This window comes from Oryza sativa, chromosome 2 (genome assembly GCF_034140825.1).
Source record: "Oryza sativa Japonica Group chromosome 2, ASM3414082v1".
NCBI lineage: Eukaryota > Viridiplantae > Streptophyta > Magnoliopsida > Poales > Poaceae > Oryza > Oryza sativa.
This window is the reverse complement of record NC_089036.1, coordinates 20,620,819-20,638,809: the sequence shown is the minus strand read 5'-3', so window position 1 is coordinate 20,638,809 and position 17,991 is coordinate 20,620,819. Positions and strand designations below refer to the sequence as shown.

Here is a 17,991-nt window from a genome sequence, read left to right as displayed (position 1 = left end):
CGCATCATGGCACCATGATTGAGCCCCTTTTCAGGCAGCTTCTTCTCCCGTGTCCGCCTCTCTTCTCACACGCCGGCTTCCATCCGATCGTGTATACATCAATCGTAACACATGTACTACTAAGGACTCGTTTAGATCCAAAGTTTCGATTTAAACTTCAGTCCTTTTTCATCACATCAACCTGTCATACACACATAACTTTTCAGTCACGTCATCTTCAATTTCAACCAAAATCCAAACTTTGCGCTGAACTAAACACAGCCTAAGAGCAAGTATAATAGTGAGATATAAGTCTACTATATAAGCTTATGTGGAAGAGAGATGTAACAAAAAGTTAAGGGTGCCAGCTCTCATGCAAGAGCTAACTTAATACAAGCTCCAAGACAAATACAATTTATGTACAAGTGAGAGATAGAGAGATGAGAAAAAAATTGTAGCTAATCTTATAGCTAAACTATTATATGTGTTGGCTTTAAGATAGGCTAATAGTAGGAAGTGAGCTATATTATTATCCTTGCTCTAATTTGAACATTACTCCGCGGGCTTAATAATTAGGAGTTGTAGTACTAGTAGTAGACGCTGTAGTTTTTGCATTGCATTGGGGCGACAATCGTCGTTGTGTTGTTATTGGAGCTAAAGCTCAGCCGAACAGTTTCAAACTACTTTCAGCACATAAAATAAGAGCGAAGTTGAGTGGAGCATTCTCGTAAAATGAACTAGAGATGTTGAGATGTGTTTTAATTGCTCCACAACTCCACTCCAGATCTAACTCCTGAAGCTAAATTTCAGAGTTAACCTCTGTTCAGAGCCACGGGTGATGAGACAGGCGAGTTGACAGTTGACAGCGGCGGTGCGCGTGCCGGCCATTGATGTCACAATTATCGGGCCCCAAAAGCGTCGTCCTCGTACTCCACGCGCGCATCGGAATCCCACGCCTCTGCCTGCCTTGGGTCCCAACTCCCAATCACCCAACCCAAAAAGTTGAATCCATTCCAACCGCGACCACACCATCTCCGCCCCCCGTCTCCTTGTCTGCGTCGTCACACTCTCACACACCTCTCGATTCATCATTCATTGATTAATTACTCGGTCACTGCAATCCAGGAGAGATTAGAGATTAGAGTAGCCCCTCCTAATCCACATGGAGACGAAGAAGATGATTACCGATGCGGGGGTCACTCAGATCGGCGAATCCAGGCCGCCGATTAACATAACCCTTCTGCCCATCATGACGGCCAGAAAGTCGCAAAAGGTGTCACCTCTCTCTCTCTCTCTCTCTCCCTCGCTTTTGTTAGTTTGCTACAGGCTTTACTTGCTCGGCCGATAGCACACTCTGCCCATTGGGCTTTGGCCCTCTTTTTTCCCTCTCTTTCTCCTTTGCTTGCTTTTCAGCCTGTACACCAATACGTCCACGCACACAAGTCGCTGCGGTGCAGTGAATTGAAGCGCAGTGCATGCGCCCCACCACCTCCTGCCTCCCTCCCTTCCTCCTCCTTGCTTGCTTACATTGCCGCCACCGCCACCTCACAGTCTCACACTGCCATTGCCGGAGAGGAGGAGAAGAAGAAGAAGAAGGAGAGCTCGAGGTGACGACGACGAGGCGGCAATGGCGGCGGCTGCGGCATTGTGCGGCGTCGCGTTGCTGATGCTGCTGCTGGCCATCGAGGTACGTATGGTGACGACACGTGATCATCGCGATCGATCACGTAGTAGCAGCGCGAGCTGACTTGCTTTGCGGGCGACGTGTTTGTTGCTCAGGTGCGCGGCGGCGGCTACGGCGAGGAGGAGAAGGTGCCGCTGTCGGCGGTCATCGTGCCGGACCCTTCCCCGGAGCTGCGGGAGCCCACGTCGCCGTCGCCGTCGCTGGCGCCCGCGCCGACGCCGGTGTCGGGAGCCGGCGGCGGCGACGACGACATGCGGCCCAGGCTGCCGACGGAGCGGTGGCGACGTGGTGGTGGGCGTGGCGAGGAGCGACACACCGGCGGCGGCGGAGGCGGTAGCCACCACGCGCACTACGCGCACGGGCACGGCCACGCCCACGCCGCGGCGCCATCGCCGTCCTCGTCGTGGGCACCAGCGCGCGCCCCGTCCCCCGACGCCTCGGCGTCGGCGCCGGACTCCGCCGCCCCGGGGCAGAGCGGCGGCACGGCGTTCATCAGGAGCAGCCCCGCCGTGCCCGTCCCGCGCGGCGTCACCGACACGGCCACCATCCTCCCCATGCCCACGCCCGGTGACAAGCACCAGGTACGAGTACATGCTATGTCTGCCATGCCATGCAATGCATCTCTCCTCTTCTTCTTCTTCTTTCTGCCAATCCTTTTGCACTTTCTATGTCTCTCTCTCTTTCACTTCTTTTCGTAGACAGTAGCTTTCGAGATGGCACCAAAGTTTGGAGGATCTTTTCAACTCAACCTTTTTTGCAGTCTTCCGATCCATATTTGCTTAATTCCAAACACCATTCAAGTTGTGTGTGTTTTTCTTTCAAATGTGTATAAGTCTGCCTGGTTGCTGAATATGTGTGTGTTTTTAATTTGCAGGAAGTGGGGGCAGCAGCTGCTTCTGCTCGAGCCGTTATGGCACCGGTTGTGGTTGGCCTCATCACCATGATGGCGTCTTTCTGGGCATTACACTAGCTGTTCTTTATCTATAGTATCTATAGTACCAGCAGCAGCAGTGAGGGTAGTATTAGCAGTGATAAAGCTTCTTTGTTTATGTATGTTCTTTATCTCATCTCAGTTTGTCTTTCTGCTCTGATCATCTGTAAACAAAGCTCGCCTTCCTTTACCTACATGGCCACGTTCTTGTCTTCCTTTTTTCCGGATTAGCAATGCGCACTCGCAGTAGTCGCAGAGAGGAACTAAAAGATGGGTGTGGCTGTGGCTGCTTTGAGAGAAAAGCAAAAGCATTTGCATGGTACTAGTGCTCACTTCACAGTATATACTGAATCCCTGCTGGTACTAGTACTCACCACTCAATTGCACAAACAGCAGTTGGCACATGCACGCGCTTTCTACTTCATGTCATGGGGAATTCGGTAAACTAGAACGCATTTGGTAATTGATTTCTTCATGCACTCAATGCATTATTACATTATCTCTAACAGAGTTTCTAAATGATTTTTCAAGTCAATATTTAAAAATTTTAATCGAAATCCGGCCTCCAACAGCCTTACCAACTGGATGACTAAACCATCCCGCTAGCCAAATTGCTTGCTCACTTCCAAACTTGAGAGTCATTTTGGCTTGCCAACCATGAATCCCACCACTTTATCCCATCTCCTCTCTCTCTCTCTCGCATAGGCCTCCGACATCTCTCTCTCAATGGCGTTGCAAGATCCACGGCTTGCGAGGAGGAGCAGGGGTAGAGCTCCGGAGATGGGTACTGATAGCTCGAGTGGACGTCCACCCGTTTATTGCATGTCATCTAAATGGCTATGAAAAATTTTTCAAAAAAATTGACAAGATAGATCAATATGTAATATATCACTCCACAAACATGCAAGTTCAAATTCAACTTCTATAAGTAGTAACAAAAATAACAAACAAAACTCAAATTACTATATGTATATTTACAATTAAATTTGTTGTTTTTGTTACAACTTGTAAAAGTTGAATTTGAACTTGCATGTTTGTGGAGTGATATATTACATATTGATCTATCTTGTCAATTTTTTTGAAAATTTTTCATAGCCATTTAGATGACATGCAATAAACGGGTGGACGTCCACTTGAGCTGTTAAAACAGTTTCCCGTAGAGCTCCGGCCGACGACGATGCGGTTGACAACAAGGCCGGCCACGTTGAGGACAAGGAAGTGGGTGAGTGCGGAGACATGGCAGACGACGGACATGAATAATCAAGAAGGGAGTAGAGGCTGATATATGGATCATGTTATATTTCGAATAAAATGATTGTTGGAGTGAGAGTAACAAGTCTGACTTGTCAAATCAGTTTAAGAGCTAGCTACACGGGTGTTCGGTTGAACCTGATATAGGTAAGTTGTTGCAGACTTGGAGTTGCTCTCAGTGAAGAATAGTCCCAGTGCAAGGCACTATCGGTGTTTTTTCATATTCCTGTCACCTGAATACCACTAGTACTCAATTTCGCGTGAACAAGTCTAAAACAACTTTACATTTAGAGGAAGTAATGGACAGATGAAACTATTGCAGCAGCCCAATGGTGGCCACCCATCAGCTTCAGTATTAGTACTCACTCTACAGCAAAACAGAGTAGTAATAGGAAGAAGAATGGTCAATCAATTCGGTCACGGACGCCGGGCGGGCCGGGTGGATGGGGCGCGTGGGCGGAGCAGTGAGCCCATTTGTTCATACAAGGTGCGGCCGCATTACTGGTGCTGCTAAAGCCACGCACAAGTTATTAGGTCGGTCCACACACAACATCACCGCCGAATAAATTCGGCAGTAAATGATGTTTGTTTGGGCTGAATTCGTTGATTGGTTGGGCCGCCAGGCCGGCCCAGAGGCGCCCCAGTAAGGAAAGTTTTCTTAGAATGTTACTTCTTCCATCATTTGACATGTAGAATCTGGTAAGAAATTTGAGACATTGGCTTGTCAAATACTTTTTTTTAAAAAAAACCTTGAGAAGTTCTATGATGGTCAAAATTTTAAAAGTTTGATTGAATCTTATCTTAGACATGTAAATTATTTTATGACCGGATGGAGTGGACTTTCAAAACTTTGAGTCAATAACTTCTCACATACTTAGTTATAAAATAAATTGTATGTGCTTATGTGCCTTGAAAAGTTCTACTATTTCTCTTCCAAATAAAATTCTATCTATTTTAATTTATACTCCCTCCGTTTCATATTATAAGGCATTTGACTTTTTTAAGTTTAATTTATAGAAAAAATTAGCAACATTTAAAATATTAAATTAATTTCATTAAATCTAGCATTAAATATATTATCGGAATTGCTACATATCTTGGGACAGATTTTCTGTTAAAAATCAGTCGATTTGTTGACCGTATGATTTACTTTGAGATACGTGCATGTGCCATTGAGTGAAAAAAAAATGTCGCTAGAACAGGGAATCGAACCCATGATGTCGGGATGCTACGACATGCATCCTACCAACTGAGCAAGCAGCAAACAACTAATTTCTTTCTATACGTAACTTTTTTTTTAAAACTTTCACTGCAGTTACACTACACCCACTCACAACATAGTTATACCACGATTAAAACGTAAGTGCACTACAATTACAATGTAATTTTAAGTATATGCGGGTGTAATTTTTGTTTTACATGTACAGAATTTTTTACTCATCGTTGTTTTGTTGCACTATAGTTAACTTAATTGTTTGAGGTGTGATTTGATATTTTTGGACTACATATACCGTTATATTTTTCATAAAAAAAATTTACATTGCAAGTACCCAAAGTTACATATGTAATTTTAGTGTATTTATATTGTAAGTTTTAAAATTACATATGTAATTTTGGTGTATTTACACTGTAAGTTTTAAAATTACATATGTAAGTTGATGTAAATAGATGTAAGTTGCTTGTTTTTCCTTTTCTTTAAGCATCATTGACGTGATTACCGTCCGGTGACTGACGTACGTGGATATGTTTTCATTTGAACCGCATGTCGTGGTGGCTTGAAAATCCGACTGATTTTCTACTAAAAATCTGTCGAATGACTTTTAGACAGTCCCAAATACTAATATATTTTTCTATAATCTTATTCAAACTTAAGAAAGTTTGACTAAAAAAAAATCAAACGACTTATAATATAAAACGGATGGAGTAAAATTTATGATCAAAATTTTAAAAATTTGACCAAATTTTCTTGGACTTGGAGATCAAATATTTATGACTGTATGAAGTGTTTTTGTTATTAAAAGAAAATGAGACTTATGTTATTTTGAGGCTTTGGAAGCATAATCCAGACTAGCACATTTTTTTTAGATAATCCAGACTAACACATAAATTGGAAGTCCAATCAACACATCTCTAAATAAGATAGAGCTAGTTGCTAAATACTAAATAGTTCATACAACTGGATTTGTATGTCTTAATTGAAGTTAGGCTATAAATTTGTAGGATGGTTCATGCATGATGCGTGCCAAGTTGCCAACCATGCTTCTCTATCACCAAATTTCTCAGTTTGTTCACAATTGTTTCAGCAGGATTTAAGGGTGCACGAAGCCCCTAAATTAGAAGGATCTACTACTTCACTCTGGAGTAGTATTTTCTAACGACAAAGCTTCAACTAAAAACTCATGCTCTTTCAAGGATAAGAACGAGCTGTTCTCCACAGATTCTTGCAAAGTGCTCCTACTGTGTAGTTTCACACGCTCCAAATCACAAACAGTATACTAAAATGTTCAATAAACTGAATACAGATTGATACACTCACCTAGAACACAAAACACAAAAAAAAGGGAAGAGTACCAAAACTCTCAAAGATTTGTGCAAGCAAGCACGACATATTTGAAACAATCTCAGACAATCCAAATGTGCATCCAGGTAGTAGTATCTCTCAGAAACAAGAAAAAGGAAACAAAACAAATGTCTTCAGAGTTCAGAGTTCAGAAAACGCTGAACTCGCGGAAGCAGAAGCGCAGAGGCGTCAGTTTTCATCAGGCGCCGCCGGAGCTGAAACATCAGCAGCAGCTTCTTCCTTGCTCTTCTCCTCCTCATCATCATCAGCTGATGATGGTGGTGATGGTGTTGATGATGCCGCGGCGGCAACCTGAACCGAGTCAGGATCCACGCGCTTCTCCTCTTCCGCTACCTCCTGCGCGCCGCCGCCGCCGCCTTCTTGGGCAGCTTCTGGTTCCGCTGCTGCTGCTTCAGCTTCTTCTCCGGTTGTCTCTTGCTCGGACGCCACAGGCGAGGGATCAACCGCAGTGATTTGCTCCACTGCTGCTGCTGTTTCCTCTGCTTCTTCTCCCGCTGCGTGTTGCTCGGGCGACACAGGCGAGGGCTCAACCACAGTGACTTGCTCCTCTTCTGCTTCTGCTGCTGCAGCTGTTTCCTCTTCTTCTTCTTCTTCTTCTTCTTCTTCTCCGACGGCTGCGCCTTGCTCGGGCGCCGCAGGCGAGGTCTCAACCGCCATGACTTGCTCCTCTTCTGCTGCTGCTGCTGCTGTTTCCTTTTCTTCTTCTTCTTCTCCGGCTGCGACTTGCTCGGACGTCGCAGGCGAGGGCTCAACCACCTCGGCTTTCTCCTCTTCTGCTGCTGCTGCTGCTATTCCAGATTCAGCAGCGGCAGCCGGAGATTCAGTTTCCACGGCCTTGGTTGCCTCTGCACTTGGAGCTGGAGCCGCCTCTGATCCCTCGCTCTCTGCATCCTGCGAGAAGAAGAAGAAGAAATCTCAAGCTCAAGCTCAAGCTCAAGCTTGCTACTGACGCACAACGAAACGGGCAGAAACCGAGCTGTTGCTTACCTCCTTGAGCAAGTCGCTGAGAGACCTCCGGCGACCGGCTTCAGCCGGCTCGCCCTCCACGGCTGCCACCACCACCGCCGCCGCCGCCGCCGCCGGAGCCTCGTCGACGTTCTTCTCCTTCTCCTCAGCGGCCGGCGGCGACGGCGCCACGGCGGCGTCCTCCTTGACGAGCGGCGCCTCGCCGCCCTTCACCTTGAGGTCACCGGGCTTCGTCGCGCACGCCCCCATTGCTCCCAAGAACCAACCACCACACCACCAGCTAGCTCACCGGAGACGAGGGAGACGACTAGACTAATGACAACTCCGACGATGCGAGGACGAGATGATAATCACGGAGCTTTAGGCGTGCATATGTACTCCAGCGAATGTGCTTTAGCTGGTGCTATCATCGAGAAATGCAGAGTTTTTTTTCTCCTTTTTTTTTTTTGGGTCTCTCCGACAAATCAGACGCCATGGCCGGGGGCACAGGACCCAGGAAAACCTCAATAAACAAAAATCGCATCACACACGCTATATTCCTTAAACCATATGGTCCATATCATATTACTGGCAGTACAGCGAAAATCTGCACACCATGGAGTATAATACAGTGGTTACATGTACGACAGTATACGTACATGATTGCAAGAAATAAGATGATTGGCAGTGTGCAAAGCCGTTACAACCAATCCATACTCGAATTATTCCTGGGCCTTTTTCATCTCTGGAGTCTGATGATGGATGGAATTGGCAGGCAAGGCCAGTCGTACATACATGTCGGACCTGAGTTGCATCATCAGTCGCTAGAATTAACAAAGCACTGCTCTCTCCTCTGTCCCATTTTAAGCGCAGTAATAAGTTTCTATGTCCAACTTTAATCGTCCGATTAAATTTTTTTAGAAAAAAATTTAAAAAACATAAGTCACGTATAAGTACTATTCATGTTTTATCATTTAATAGCAATAAAAATGCTAATCATAAAAAAAAATTAAATAAGACGAACGATTAAAATTGAACATAAAAACTTAGTTGTGCTTAATATAGGACGAAGGGACTATTAGCAAGCACACACGCTTCATCCATGTCCATGGCAGGGTTTCCCTTTAGAAAGCTACTATACGTACGATTATTTGCGTACGATATTTGTAAGATGTAACGTTTGCCAGCCAAATCCCATGGTATTTTCTGGCCGTTTCTAACAAAGCAACACATGACATCCACAATATGTTAGCAATCGTATGATGATCGTCCATATAAATCGTACGTATAGTATTTTCCTTTCTATTTATCATCAGTTACCATATAGTTATCGCGGTAACCATGACTTACCATCGGTGCGATAATGGTGAGTGCCCAGTAACCTTAACAAATTTATAAAACGTTAAATGAAAATTTAAAATTTTCTCATTGTTCAACATGGTTGCCATGCTTATCGCTGGTAATGGACACCTTCTGAACACTTTTGCTCATCCAAATAGACTCAAAATTTGTACGAATTATGGGAAAAAGAAAATGCCCCAAGCCAAGATCCGAATCATTTCGGACGTTACGGAGTGCGCCTCAACTTTGGGACGAGACAGCCCGGTTGGTAGGCTTTTCTCCTCACTCTACTTCTACTTGTTCCAGTTCGTCCTCCAACTGCTGCCCTGCTTCTGCTGGGCATCTGCAGGACAAATCACCAGAATTAACTGACACACAACACACCTGGGTTCATGTGCTCCCCTTGAGCTTTCGCATATGAAAAAACAACAGCAACAAAAAAAAATTGGTGCCTTTCCTCCGTGTTTTTATTCTGCCAAACCAACGACGCATTCGTGTGTGGTGCTCCATGGGACCTTTTTCTGGCAATGTGATGGCCAAGTGGCTTCCAATTGTTAAAATCTTCCTCCCAATCATGCGCCTGCACCAGCATTCCAGCAGGTCTCCTGTCTGAAAGAATGGTCTTTGTGATTCCTTTGCTCCACAGGATCATTGAATCATTGATGCAAATGGGTATATATAATATACTATGTGAATGCATCATTCGTGCCTGTATTTTCTTTTTGGAAAATGATCACTCTCATGACTCTAATTTGCTGCTGTGGTAGTAGTAGTTGTTGACAGGAAAGTCATTTATCTTGGTAACAATCATGAGCAGCTTGTTTCTCAGCTTGCACTATTCAGTTTCAGTCAACAGCAAACAGAACTGAAAATAAAAACCTGGGGGACTCAGCTTCCTCTTTCAACTGATGATGATATGATTCACAAATTACAATGGTGTGAGATAATTTACCAATTCAAGAATTTCTCAGACTTTGCTGGGCATATCACACTTACCTTACATGGCTGGAGAAAACAGCCAAGAATTTCTCAAGCTTGCTGGACGTATCACACTTACCTTACATGGTTGGAGAAAACAGCCGCAGTTGGAACGGAAAGGTGCCACCTGTTCATCAGTTTTCACTGAAACCAGGCATTCTGTCCACCACATCAGAAACCAGAATGGGATTATTATTATTACACAAAAAGACCACAATCGCATCAACAAGATGCCACAATCTGACCACACACATAGAAAACAATACTAGTACAATACAACTAGATTAGTGTTAATTTAGAATGGGAGAAGAGCTGTAGTCCACCAGTTGCCACAAATGCAGAACCTGCATAAATGGTAGTAGCTTATAGAGCTGAATTGCGGATACTGGTTGCCTTGCATGCTAATTCAGAAATATGGTTGATATAAGGATAGGAGTAGAAACTGATAATATCCTAAGCATCTGTGAAACACTTCTCGGCGACTTTCAACCACCTTAAATAAAACCAACCTGGAAAGTATGGTGAAGATAGACTTACTGATGTTCCACAAGTGCATTGTCGTATTGAGCCATGGCCTCATGTTATCACTCATCACACACCATCTGCACAGGCCATGACAGAGCCCCAACAAATTCCATCCAAAGTAATAAGAGCAGCAAAATAAAAGTAAACAATTTGAAGAAAAAAGACTCAGAGGTCAATAGCAACACACAAACAACTGCAGAAAGTTAACAGCAGGCATGTACAAGGACGGCTTAAACATTTATCATTTGAAAGGCCAACTAGTACCAAGTTTAAACACTTAACAACTGGAATAGCCATTCACTTGACCGATTGCAGTTAGCTAAGGTAAAATTCAAACAGGGGCACAGATCAATGTATATATAAGACCCTAAATCTGCAAGCTCCTGCAAAAGACAAAAGGATCACCAGCAACTCTAACCATTTCTAGTTCTATCATTCCAAGGCTTCAATCACTAAAAATCTTCTTTGGTTTGATACCCATCTCTATTTCTTTAAGCTTCAGCTCCAATTCCAACCGCTCATTCTCCAGTTTCATCTTTTCATTCTCCAGTCTCATCTTCTCCAATTCCCTGTCCTTCTCCTTGCTGAACCTCAGCCACTTGAAATGCTTCTGCTCAATTTTCAGCATCTGAGCTTTGATCTTCAGGCGGCGTTTTTCAAGTCGAATATCACGCATACCAGGGGTAGAGGGACTCTTTTCAGCAGTTGGACCACCAGATCCCTCAGAGAGCATTTTGTTCATGTCAATAACAGCAACTTCTGACAGATTAGACCCAAAATGCGTCTCCTCCTGATCATGCTTCAGCCTCTTGGCACCATGAATTCCATGGTGATGATCTTCAGCGCTGACCTCCAGATCATCGAATTCTTCATCTTCGTCGTCATCGTCAGAAAAATCCTCATCATCATACCCAAACGGGTTCTTCTTTGCATGCTCCTCTCCACTCCTAAGCGCCAAACGCAATGACTTCTGAAGGGCGGGATCATCAAACAGACACATTTTGTTCCTGTTATGGTACGAGCACATCTCCTCATAGTGCAGATGCTTTGAGTTCAGGTGCTTCCTAGCCTCCTCTTTGAGCTTTCCCGAGAGCCGCATCCCTTCAAGAAGCTCGGGGTGCTCGACGACCTGGCACGCCGTTCCCCGGCCAAGGATCTCGGTCATCCTCTTGTACCTCTTGTTGAGATCGTTGAACTTGTCCTCGCACTGCTGCGGCGACACCGGGAAGCCCCTCTCGGTCATCGCCGCGGAGACGAGCCTCCACTTCCCCTTCCTCTTCAGCATGGCGTGCTTCCTCCTCGCGGCGCTGCCCGTGCCGTAGTCCATGTCGACGTCCTCGTCGATGTAGGCCACGGCGGACACCAGCAGCTTGACCATGCCACTGATCCACTTCACCCGGTGCCACTGGGAGGCCTCCTTACCGCTGCCGCCGCCGCCACCATGGTGGTGGCCGTCATCCACGTCCTCCTCGTCGCTCGGCGAGGTCTTGACCACATTGCCCAAATCCAGCATCGGGTTCCCGCGGACGGGGACCATGCCCTGGTGGTGGTGGAGGTGCGGATCCTGGGCGAAGTGGAACGGCGGCGGCGGCTGCATCGTCGCCTCCAGATCGAAGGCGCCGACGCCGCCGCCATGGCCATGGACAAGGGCTCCTCTCGGCGGCAAATTCCCCTCCATCTCTCCCACTGAGCTCCCTCCCTCCCTCACTCTTTCCCCCACAAATTCCAAAGAGAAGCTCACACGAACCACGCCTAAAAACCTCAAGCGGCCTCCGCGAAATCCGCCCAAAAGACGCGGCTTTTCTTCAACCGTTTGCTGCAGAAAGGCAGAAACGGCCGAAGATTACAGCTTTTTCTCCTCCTTGGTGATGAAGGGGTGCACTCCACCGGAACGAACGGATGGCAGCTGTTGCAATCTGCAGCACGGCAAGAAGCCAGTAGAGGCGACGCCAAGAACAGCCACAAAAAAAAACAAAAAACAAAAAAGGGTTGGCACCGGAATAGTGTTGGGGGGAAGGAATCCACCGCGTGACGAAAATCAACCCGAAATCAGATCATACCACGAGAGATTTCAACCTCCTCGCAGAATCAAGAAGCAGCCTGAAATGCGATGCGAGCGCTCGAGCACAGGAGGAGGAGGGGGTGGTAATCTTGGTGGGAACAAAAGCGGCGGTAATGGCGAATCTAAGCGAGGGATTGCTGCAAGATTTCTCCTCCTCTCTCGCTCTTCTCCCCCCCGGGGCTCTGGCTGGTTAGTGGCAACTGGAAACAAACAAACACAGAGAAAGGAAGAACGCGGAGCAATAAAGTTTGCAACTAAAATACGCACAAAAGATGTTGGTAAAAACCAAGATATTTCCAAGATTGCACCAAAAAGGGGATAAAAGATAAATAAACAAACTAGGCCAGAGAAAATCGACATGGATTTTTATATTATGGTCCTCTTCTAAAACTTATTTTATAAACAAGCTTTGAAAGTTATGGACCTATAGTTTATCGTCGGTGAGCTTGGTGCCGAGATTTCATGTGTTGAGTCAGATACGTTGGAGCCAAATCCGGTGGTGATGCAAACATGGTAAAGGGGTCGGTGTTAGGTTGCTTGGCGCCGATGTCGAGCTAGTGCCGGCGAGGGCCGAGCTTCAAGACCGTGTGGTCAGAGGCCGAGCTTGGGACGAAGGGAATGGATGTCGACGCGGTCCACCAACTGGACGACCATCGCTAGCGGCGATGCTAGCCACTTGCCTTTCTCCTCCATGAGCATGCCAATGTGATTTGACGCAAATGATTTTGATTTTAACTGCATCCTCATTGAGTATGTCCACTAAGATTGGCACCTTCGTGGTTTGCAATAATGCGGCCTTCGCGTCGAACCCCTCAACGTGTGACGTAAAGGGGCCAAGAAGCAAGATCAATATTTGGTCACATACTGGTAAACGGCGGCAAGGGAACACAACTCTTAGAGTACACATCTAGTAACGAAGGACTAGCTACCGTGAGATGTTGCACTCTCTTATGTCTACCTGGTGCACAGTGTCACGGGATCTACCATGGGCTCAAGCTAGATCGGGTAGATGAACATCGTCGGCACCGCCTTGTTGAAGTCGGCCATCATCTTCCTCAGCTCGTCATGCTGCTTCCCTCCGTGATAACACTCTCTCGTGGCCCATTTTTTTGGTAAGGGGATAACTCTCGCTTTGATCGAGTGCGACGTTTGCGATATGGCTACTAACTAGAACAAGTCCAGGACGATGTCGTACCAACCATGACGTGCCGTTGATGATCCCTGCAATGCAAACTAGAGAACACTACAACAACAAGATAATGCAATCTAAATATTGCGAATAGGTGACTAAGCACAAATAAATAGTTGCGATTGAAGTGGTAGATCTAATCGACCCGGCAAATCACCAACTATTGGGGGCTCTGAACCTATAATCGCTGACTAATCGAGTGAGGGACTAGAGACAAGTTGAATGACACTTGGCAAAAATTCAACTAAACAAAACTTAATTGTTCTAGAGGGTGTACATAGGCATTTATAGATAAAACTAGAGCTAGGGTTAAGTGCTAATTCGTGGAGGTGGAGGGAGACACTTTCGAGATGGGCCTAGTCTATTACAAAGCCTAAGCCCCCAAGTTCGGTTTCAGCAATAACATTATCTTGTTTTAACGATTCCCGTTGACTCAATATGATTTTGGATATGAGATAAGATGCGTTTGAAAGGTGACGAGGTATGTTTTCCATCAAGTCCAAGATCACCTAAATAGGAGTTAGCATGAAGGTGCTAGGTCCGTTTGAAGTCAGTACTGTCTCCAGAGACCGAACTGGACTCGGACTCGGAATTATCATTGTAACGTGTAAAGTTGCGTGTATATCCGAGGAAGTGATGTCCTCATCACTCCGTCCCTCGCTGCAGAGTCCTCCAGCTCTGGGAAGAAGTACGGTACGAAGGCGTCCATTGATAAAATGCCGCCCACGCTGTTTCAAAGCTTGGCCTCCGCCTGCACCAGCTCAATGTCGATGCCAAACAGGAACAGCCCGACGATAACACCTTGGAACATCAACGCTAACATCTCCGGCATACGCACATGTATCCTCGCACCAACCTCGCTAACACCGAGCTAGGGATCCGTACCCGAATCGGTTTCCTTAGGGTCTACTCCCTCTGTCCCTTTAAACTTGACATTCTAGCTTCTGGTGAGAGTACCAAGACAATGCAAAAATAACCTGTACTGCCCCTATACTTCTATCATTACTACACCTTCATGTCTGCTGGTTTGGGGTGAGAGAGCGGTGAGTGGTGTGGCAGAACGTCAGACTAGCTGAGCTCTGGCAGAGTAGGTCTGAACTACGAAGACAGGCTCCCAGCAACACTCTTTGCGGGACATTGCTTCAGCGCTAAAACGACCTCCTTTTCGGGACGGAAGGAGTATTTATGAAATGGGTATTGCAGAAGGACCATAGTGTAAAAGATCCAGTAAAGTCGAGGAGGGGTCCCGGGTCCGTAGGCAAGTTGGAGAGGAGGAGGGTGACGTGTGGGATTCGGTGCAGAGCACTTGGCGCCGCCGCGCCGGCCGCGCCGAGAGAGGGCGCGCACGGCGCACACACGCACGGGCCCCGCCGCGCGCAGGTAGAGAGAGACGGCTTCTCCTTGGCCGGGCGCGGTGGCGCTGACGCCGGCGATGAATTGACCGCCGGTTCATGGGGGCTCATCGAACCGGCCACTTCTTCTGCAGGAGATTTCCATCTCTTTTCTTTTCTTTTTCTCTCCTTTTTTTTATTTTCATCATAATTTTCTTCTCCGTATATGCGAGTGGAGTGGACGCCTGCAGGAGGAGGCAAACGAGGCGTCGTTTTCGGCTGATCTCACCAGCTTCGTTTTCCTCCTCTAATTTAATCCCTTTTCTCTTAAAAAAATCACTCTCTTCTTTTGTTCTTCTTCTCTCCCTCTCTCTAACATGGACTAGGTTTATTTGGTTAGGTAGATGGTGGTGGTACGAGGCTGCAGTAACAAAGATGGTTATGGCTGACACCAACTGGAACTTGTATTTTTAGGATTCCACCATATCTTTAATTAATCTTCTTCAGCTAACCAAATCAAATGTTGGCCGGACTGTTCGTGCGTGTGGCTGGCGTCGTCTTCTTCGTGCCGCTGCTGCTGCGTCCTTGGAGTCAAAACACAAAACATGCGTGCATGCAAGTACTACTACTAATTACATGAGCACTTCGGCTGATTAATTAAAGAATAGACGAGTAGTAAAAAAATGGTTGTTCTAGAGAGAGCCAGTAGAAGAAAATGGCGTGTGGCGACCATGCATGAATCATGATGGGGTTAATAGCCCATGTGCGCACGGAAAACCAACCCTTGCTTCTGGGGGCTCGATTAGTTTTGGGGATTATCCCTGTCTTTTTCAACGACACCTTCTTTTCAGTCGTCGGCATGGCTTGTGATTAATTGTGATTAAGTACAAAGCTCCTATACCTAACAATGACTGTACTTTTAAGTTCATTGCCTATAGCTGCATTGACAGCAGGTTGAATCATTAATTTTATTGAGCACGTACGTACCCAAGGCTGGACCAGATGCGTCAGCTCACAACACGCAAAGGGCAACCTGAATTCTTCTTCTTCTTCTTCTTCTTCTTCTTCAGGTTTCTTTTCTTCGATTTCTTTTCCTACATCAGTGTTAGGCATGTCATCAGTGACTAAATAAGCCATTTGCCCAGCTATAAACACTTGCAGATTCAAAGGTTGGTCTCTCAAAATGGAGAGATGACAAAGGTTGGTCCCTAACACAAAGATCGACGGACGTGCTTGTTGATGCTTCTTGCATTTTCAGATTGATCCGTGCTGTTCCCTGTCAGGAGCTTGTTAATTAATCTTCGCTCGTGCCCCTTTTCCTCAGATTATTCCTGCTCCAAGTTCCGAGAGGGAGAAAAGAACTGGATGGATATAAATCTCGATCGTCAGCTAGTCTGTAGACTGTAGCGTGGATTAGAACAATAGAGCTTGCAATTGTGCTTCCGCCGGAAAATATTTTTAACCAGCCAATGTTTCAGGATAAAGTTGTGCTACATATGACTGTAGTTGCATGCTCTGGATTAAAGTAGTGCACAGGGAACATTATGTCGTCATGTACCCATGTGAGGTTATAGTCAACAATAAATAACATAAGCGCTTAAACATACTCCTTCCAATTCATATTATAGGTCGCCACCATTTTTGGGTGGCGGTGATTCATATTATAGGTCACTTTAACGTCGTTTTTGGGTGGTTATCGCCACCCCATGGTTTGGCAGTTACCATGTTAACCGCGTGGTTATCGTGAAAACCGTACGGTTACCATGTGATATACCATAGTTTCAAAAACTGAAAAGATTACCACACGTGATAACCGTGATAACTGTGCGGTAACCGCACGGTTTTGTAAACCTTCTTAGTTGTGGTTTTGTAAAACACACCACTACAGAAACAATTTTTCTGAATGAGAACTCTTTAGGTTCCAGGTGGACCACAACTGCTCGCACCCTGCAAAAATCGTTTCCCCAAAAAACGATTCATGGGCCACATGCAAAAAAACATTATCGTAGGCCGTCTACGAAAATAGACTTATTTTTCCAAATGGACCTCTTAAGAGGCGAGTGCGAAAATACATTTTCCTCCTCACTTACCCCTTAGCCTGTCCACCTCCTCTTTTCCTCCTCTGCCCTTCTCTTTCCTTCATTCTCAGTAACTTTCTTTCCATTTCACTTCCCTTCTCCTCCTCCTCCTCCTCCTCCACCTCCACTTTCCCCTCTTCCTCCTTCCTCCACTTCCCGTCTGGCACATGGCGGAGACAATGGCGTTGGGGGCAGGTAGTGCCGCCACGCGGAGACAGCCGCCGGCTCGAGGGCGCGTGGATCCGGCGGCCTCGGGCGGAGACCACAGCCCTTGTCCTTGGGAGCGGCGATGGCGGCTTCGGACTGGGTGGATCCACCACCGGCGCCCACAGGAGCAGCAAATCTGCCTAGTTCAGGGACGAAGGGAGCGGCGATGACAGCGACTATGATAACGGTGGCAGTGGTGGCTGCGATGACGATGACGGCTTCGGGAGCTAGGGTTTGGGGATGAACAGGGGAGCTAGGGTTTCAAATTTGTTTTTTAGAATATTTATTTTTTTCACTGAAATCATTTTCACATGCAGTTGGCATAAGTGACCTATGCGAAAATCCAATTTTTGCATGCGGTTGCACTGCCCACATAAAAAAAAGTTAATTTTTGCTGACACCTGGGTGCATGCGGTTGTTCCGCTCGCATGGAAAAAAAATCAGTTTTAGCCGTATGCAAAGATTCTTTTTGCACTAGTCAATTATTAGTCAATCGGTTAATCTTGTTTTGGTCAATTTTTTTTAAAACAATTACTAAATTTTATAAAAAAATATAAGCAACATCTATAACACTAAATTTAATATATTTTGTTTGTGTTAAAATGTTGCTTTATTTTTTTATAAATTTGATTAAACTTTAAAATGTTTAACTACAAAAAAATTCAAAATGACTTATGATATAAAATGGAGGGAGTAGTAAATAGTAGTAGTATTGAACTGATGTTGATTCGGGGTTTTCTCCATTGAAGTCCATACTTTCGCAGTTGTGCTAGCTGCTGTTGCTCATGACAAAAAAAAAAGTATAGAGAAAAATCCCCTGTGTACCTCTAAATTTTACGCAATCATTTCCATGCCTTCGAGTTCTGCTAATTTCCTTATATATCCGAATTTCAGTTTGGATCCCTTCGC

At 45.7% G+C, this 17,991-nt stretch overlaps 3 protein-coding genes across 3 annotated transcripts; 1 reads left to right on the top strand and 2 right to left on the bottom strand.

The window, feature by feature from the left end:
- Window positions 1–1,447: 1,447 nt before the first annotated feature.
- On the top strand, window positions 1,448–2,784 carry LOC9270090 (early nodulin-like protein 1). The gene is made up of 3 exons (XM_015769394.3): window positions 1,448–1,666; window positions 1,759–2,244; window positions 2,538–2,784. The coding sequence occupies exons 1-3, from the start codon at window positions 1,607–1,609 to the stop codon at window positions 2,631–2,633; spliced, it is 642 nt and encodes a 213-aa protein (XP_015624880.1). The 5' UTR covers window positions 1,448–1,606; the 3' UTR covers window positions 2,634–2,784.
- A 3,523-nt stretch (window positions 2,785–6,307) lies between these two features.
- LOC4329599 (uncharacterized) lies at window positions 6,308–7,922 on the bottom strand. Its single transcript, XM_015768494.3, has 2 exons — window positions 7,414–7,922; window positions 6,308–7,317 (listed from the first exon to the last, which is right to left on the bottom strand). Exons 1-2 carry the CDS (start codon window positions 7,639–7,641, stop codon window positions 6,595–6,597), a joined length of 951 nt encoding a protein of 316 aa, XP_015623980.1. The 5' UTR covers window positions 7,642–7,922; the 3' UTR covers window positions 6,308–6,594.
- A 2,509-nt stretch (window positions 7,923–10,431) lies between these two features.
- Window positions 10,432–12,495, bottom strand: LOC4329598 (uncharacterized). Its single transcript, XM_015772162.3, has 2 exons — window positions 12,276–12,495; window positions 10,432–12,131 (listed from the first exon to the last, which is right to left on the bottom strand). The coding sequence occupies exon 2, from the start codon at window positions 11,891–11,893 to the stop codon at window positions 10,661–10,663; it is 1,233 nt and encodes a 410-aa protein (XP_015627648.1). The 5' UTR covers window positions 11,894–12,131; window positions 12,276–12,495; the 3' UTR covers window positions 10,432–10,660.
- Between the last annotated feature and the right edge of the window lie 5,496 nt (window positions 12,496–17,991).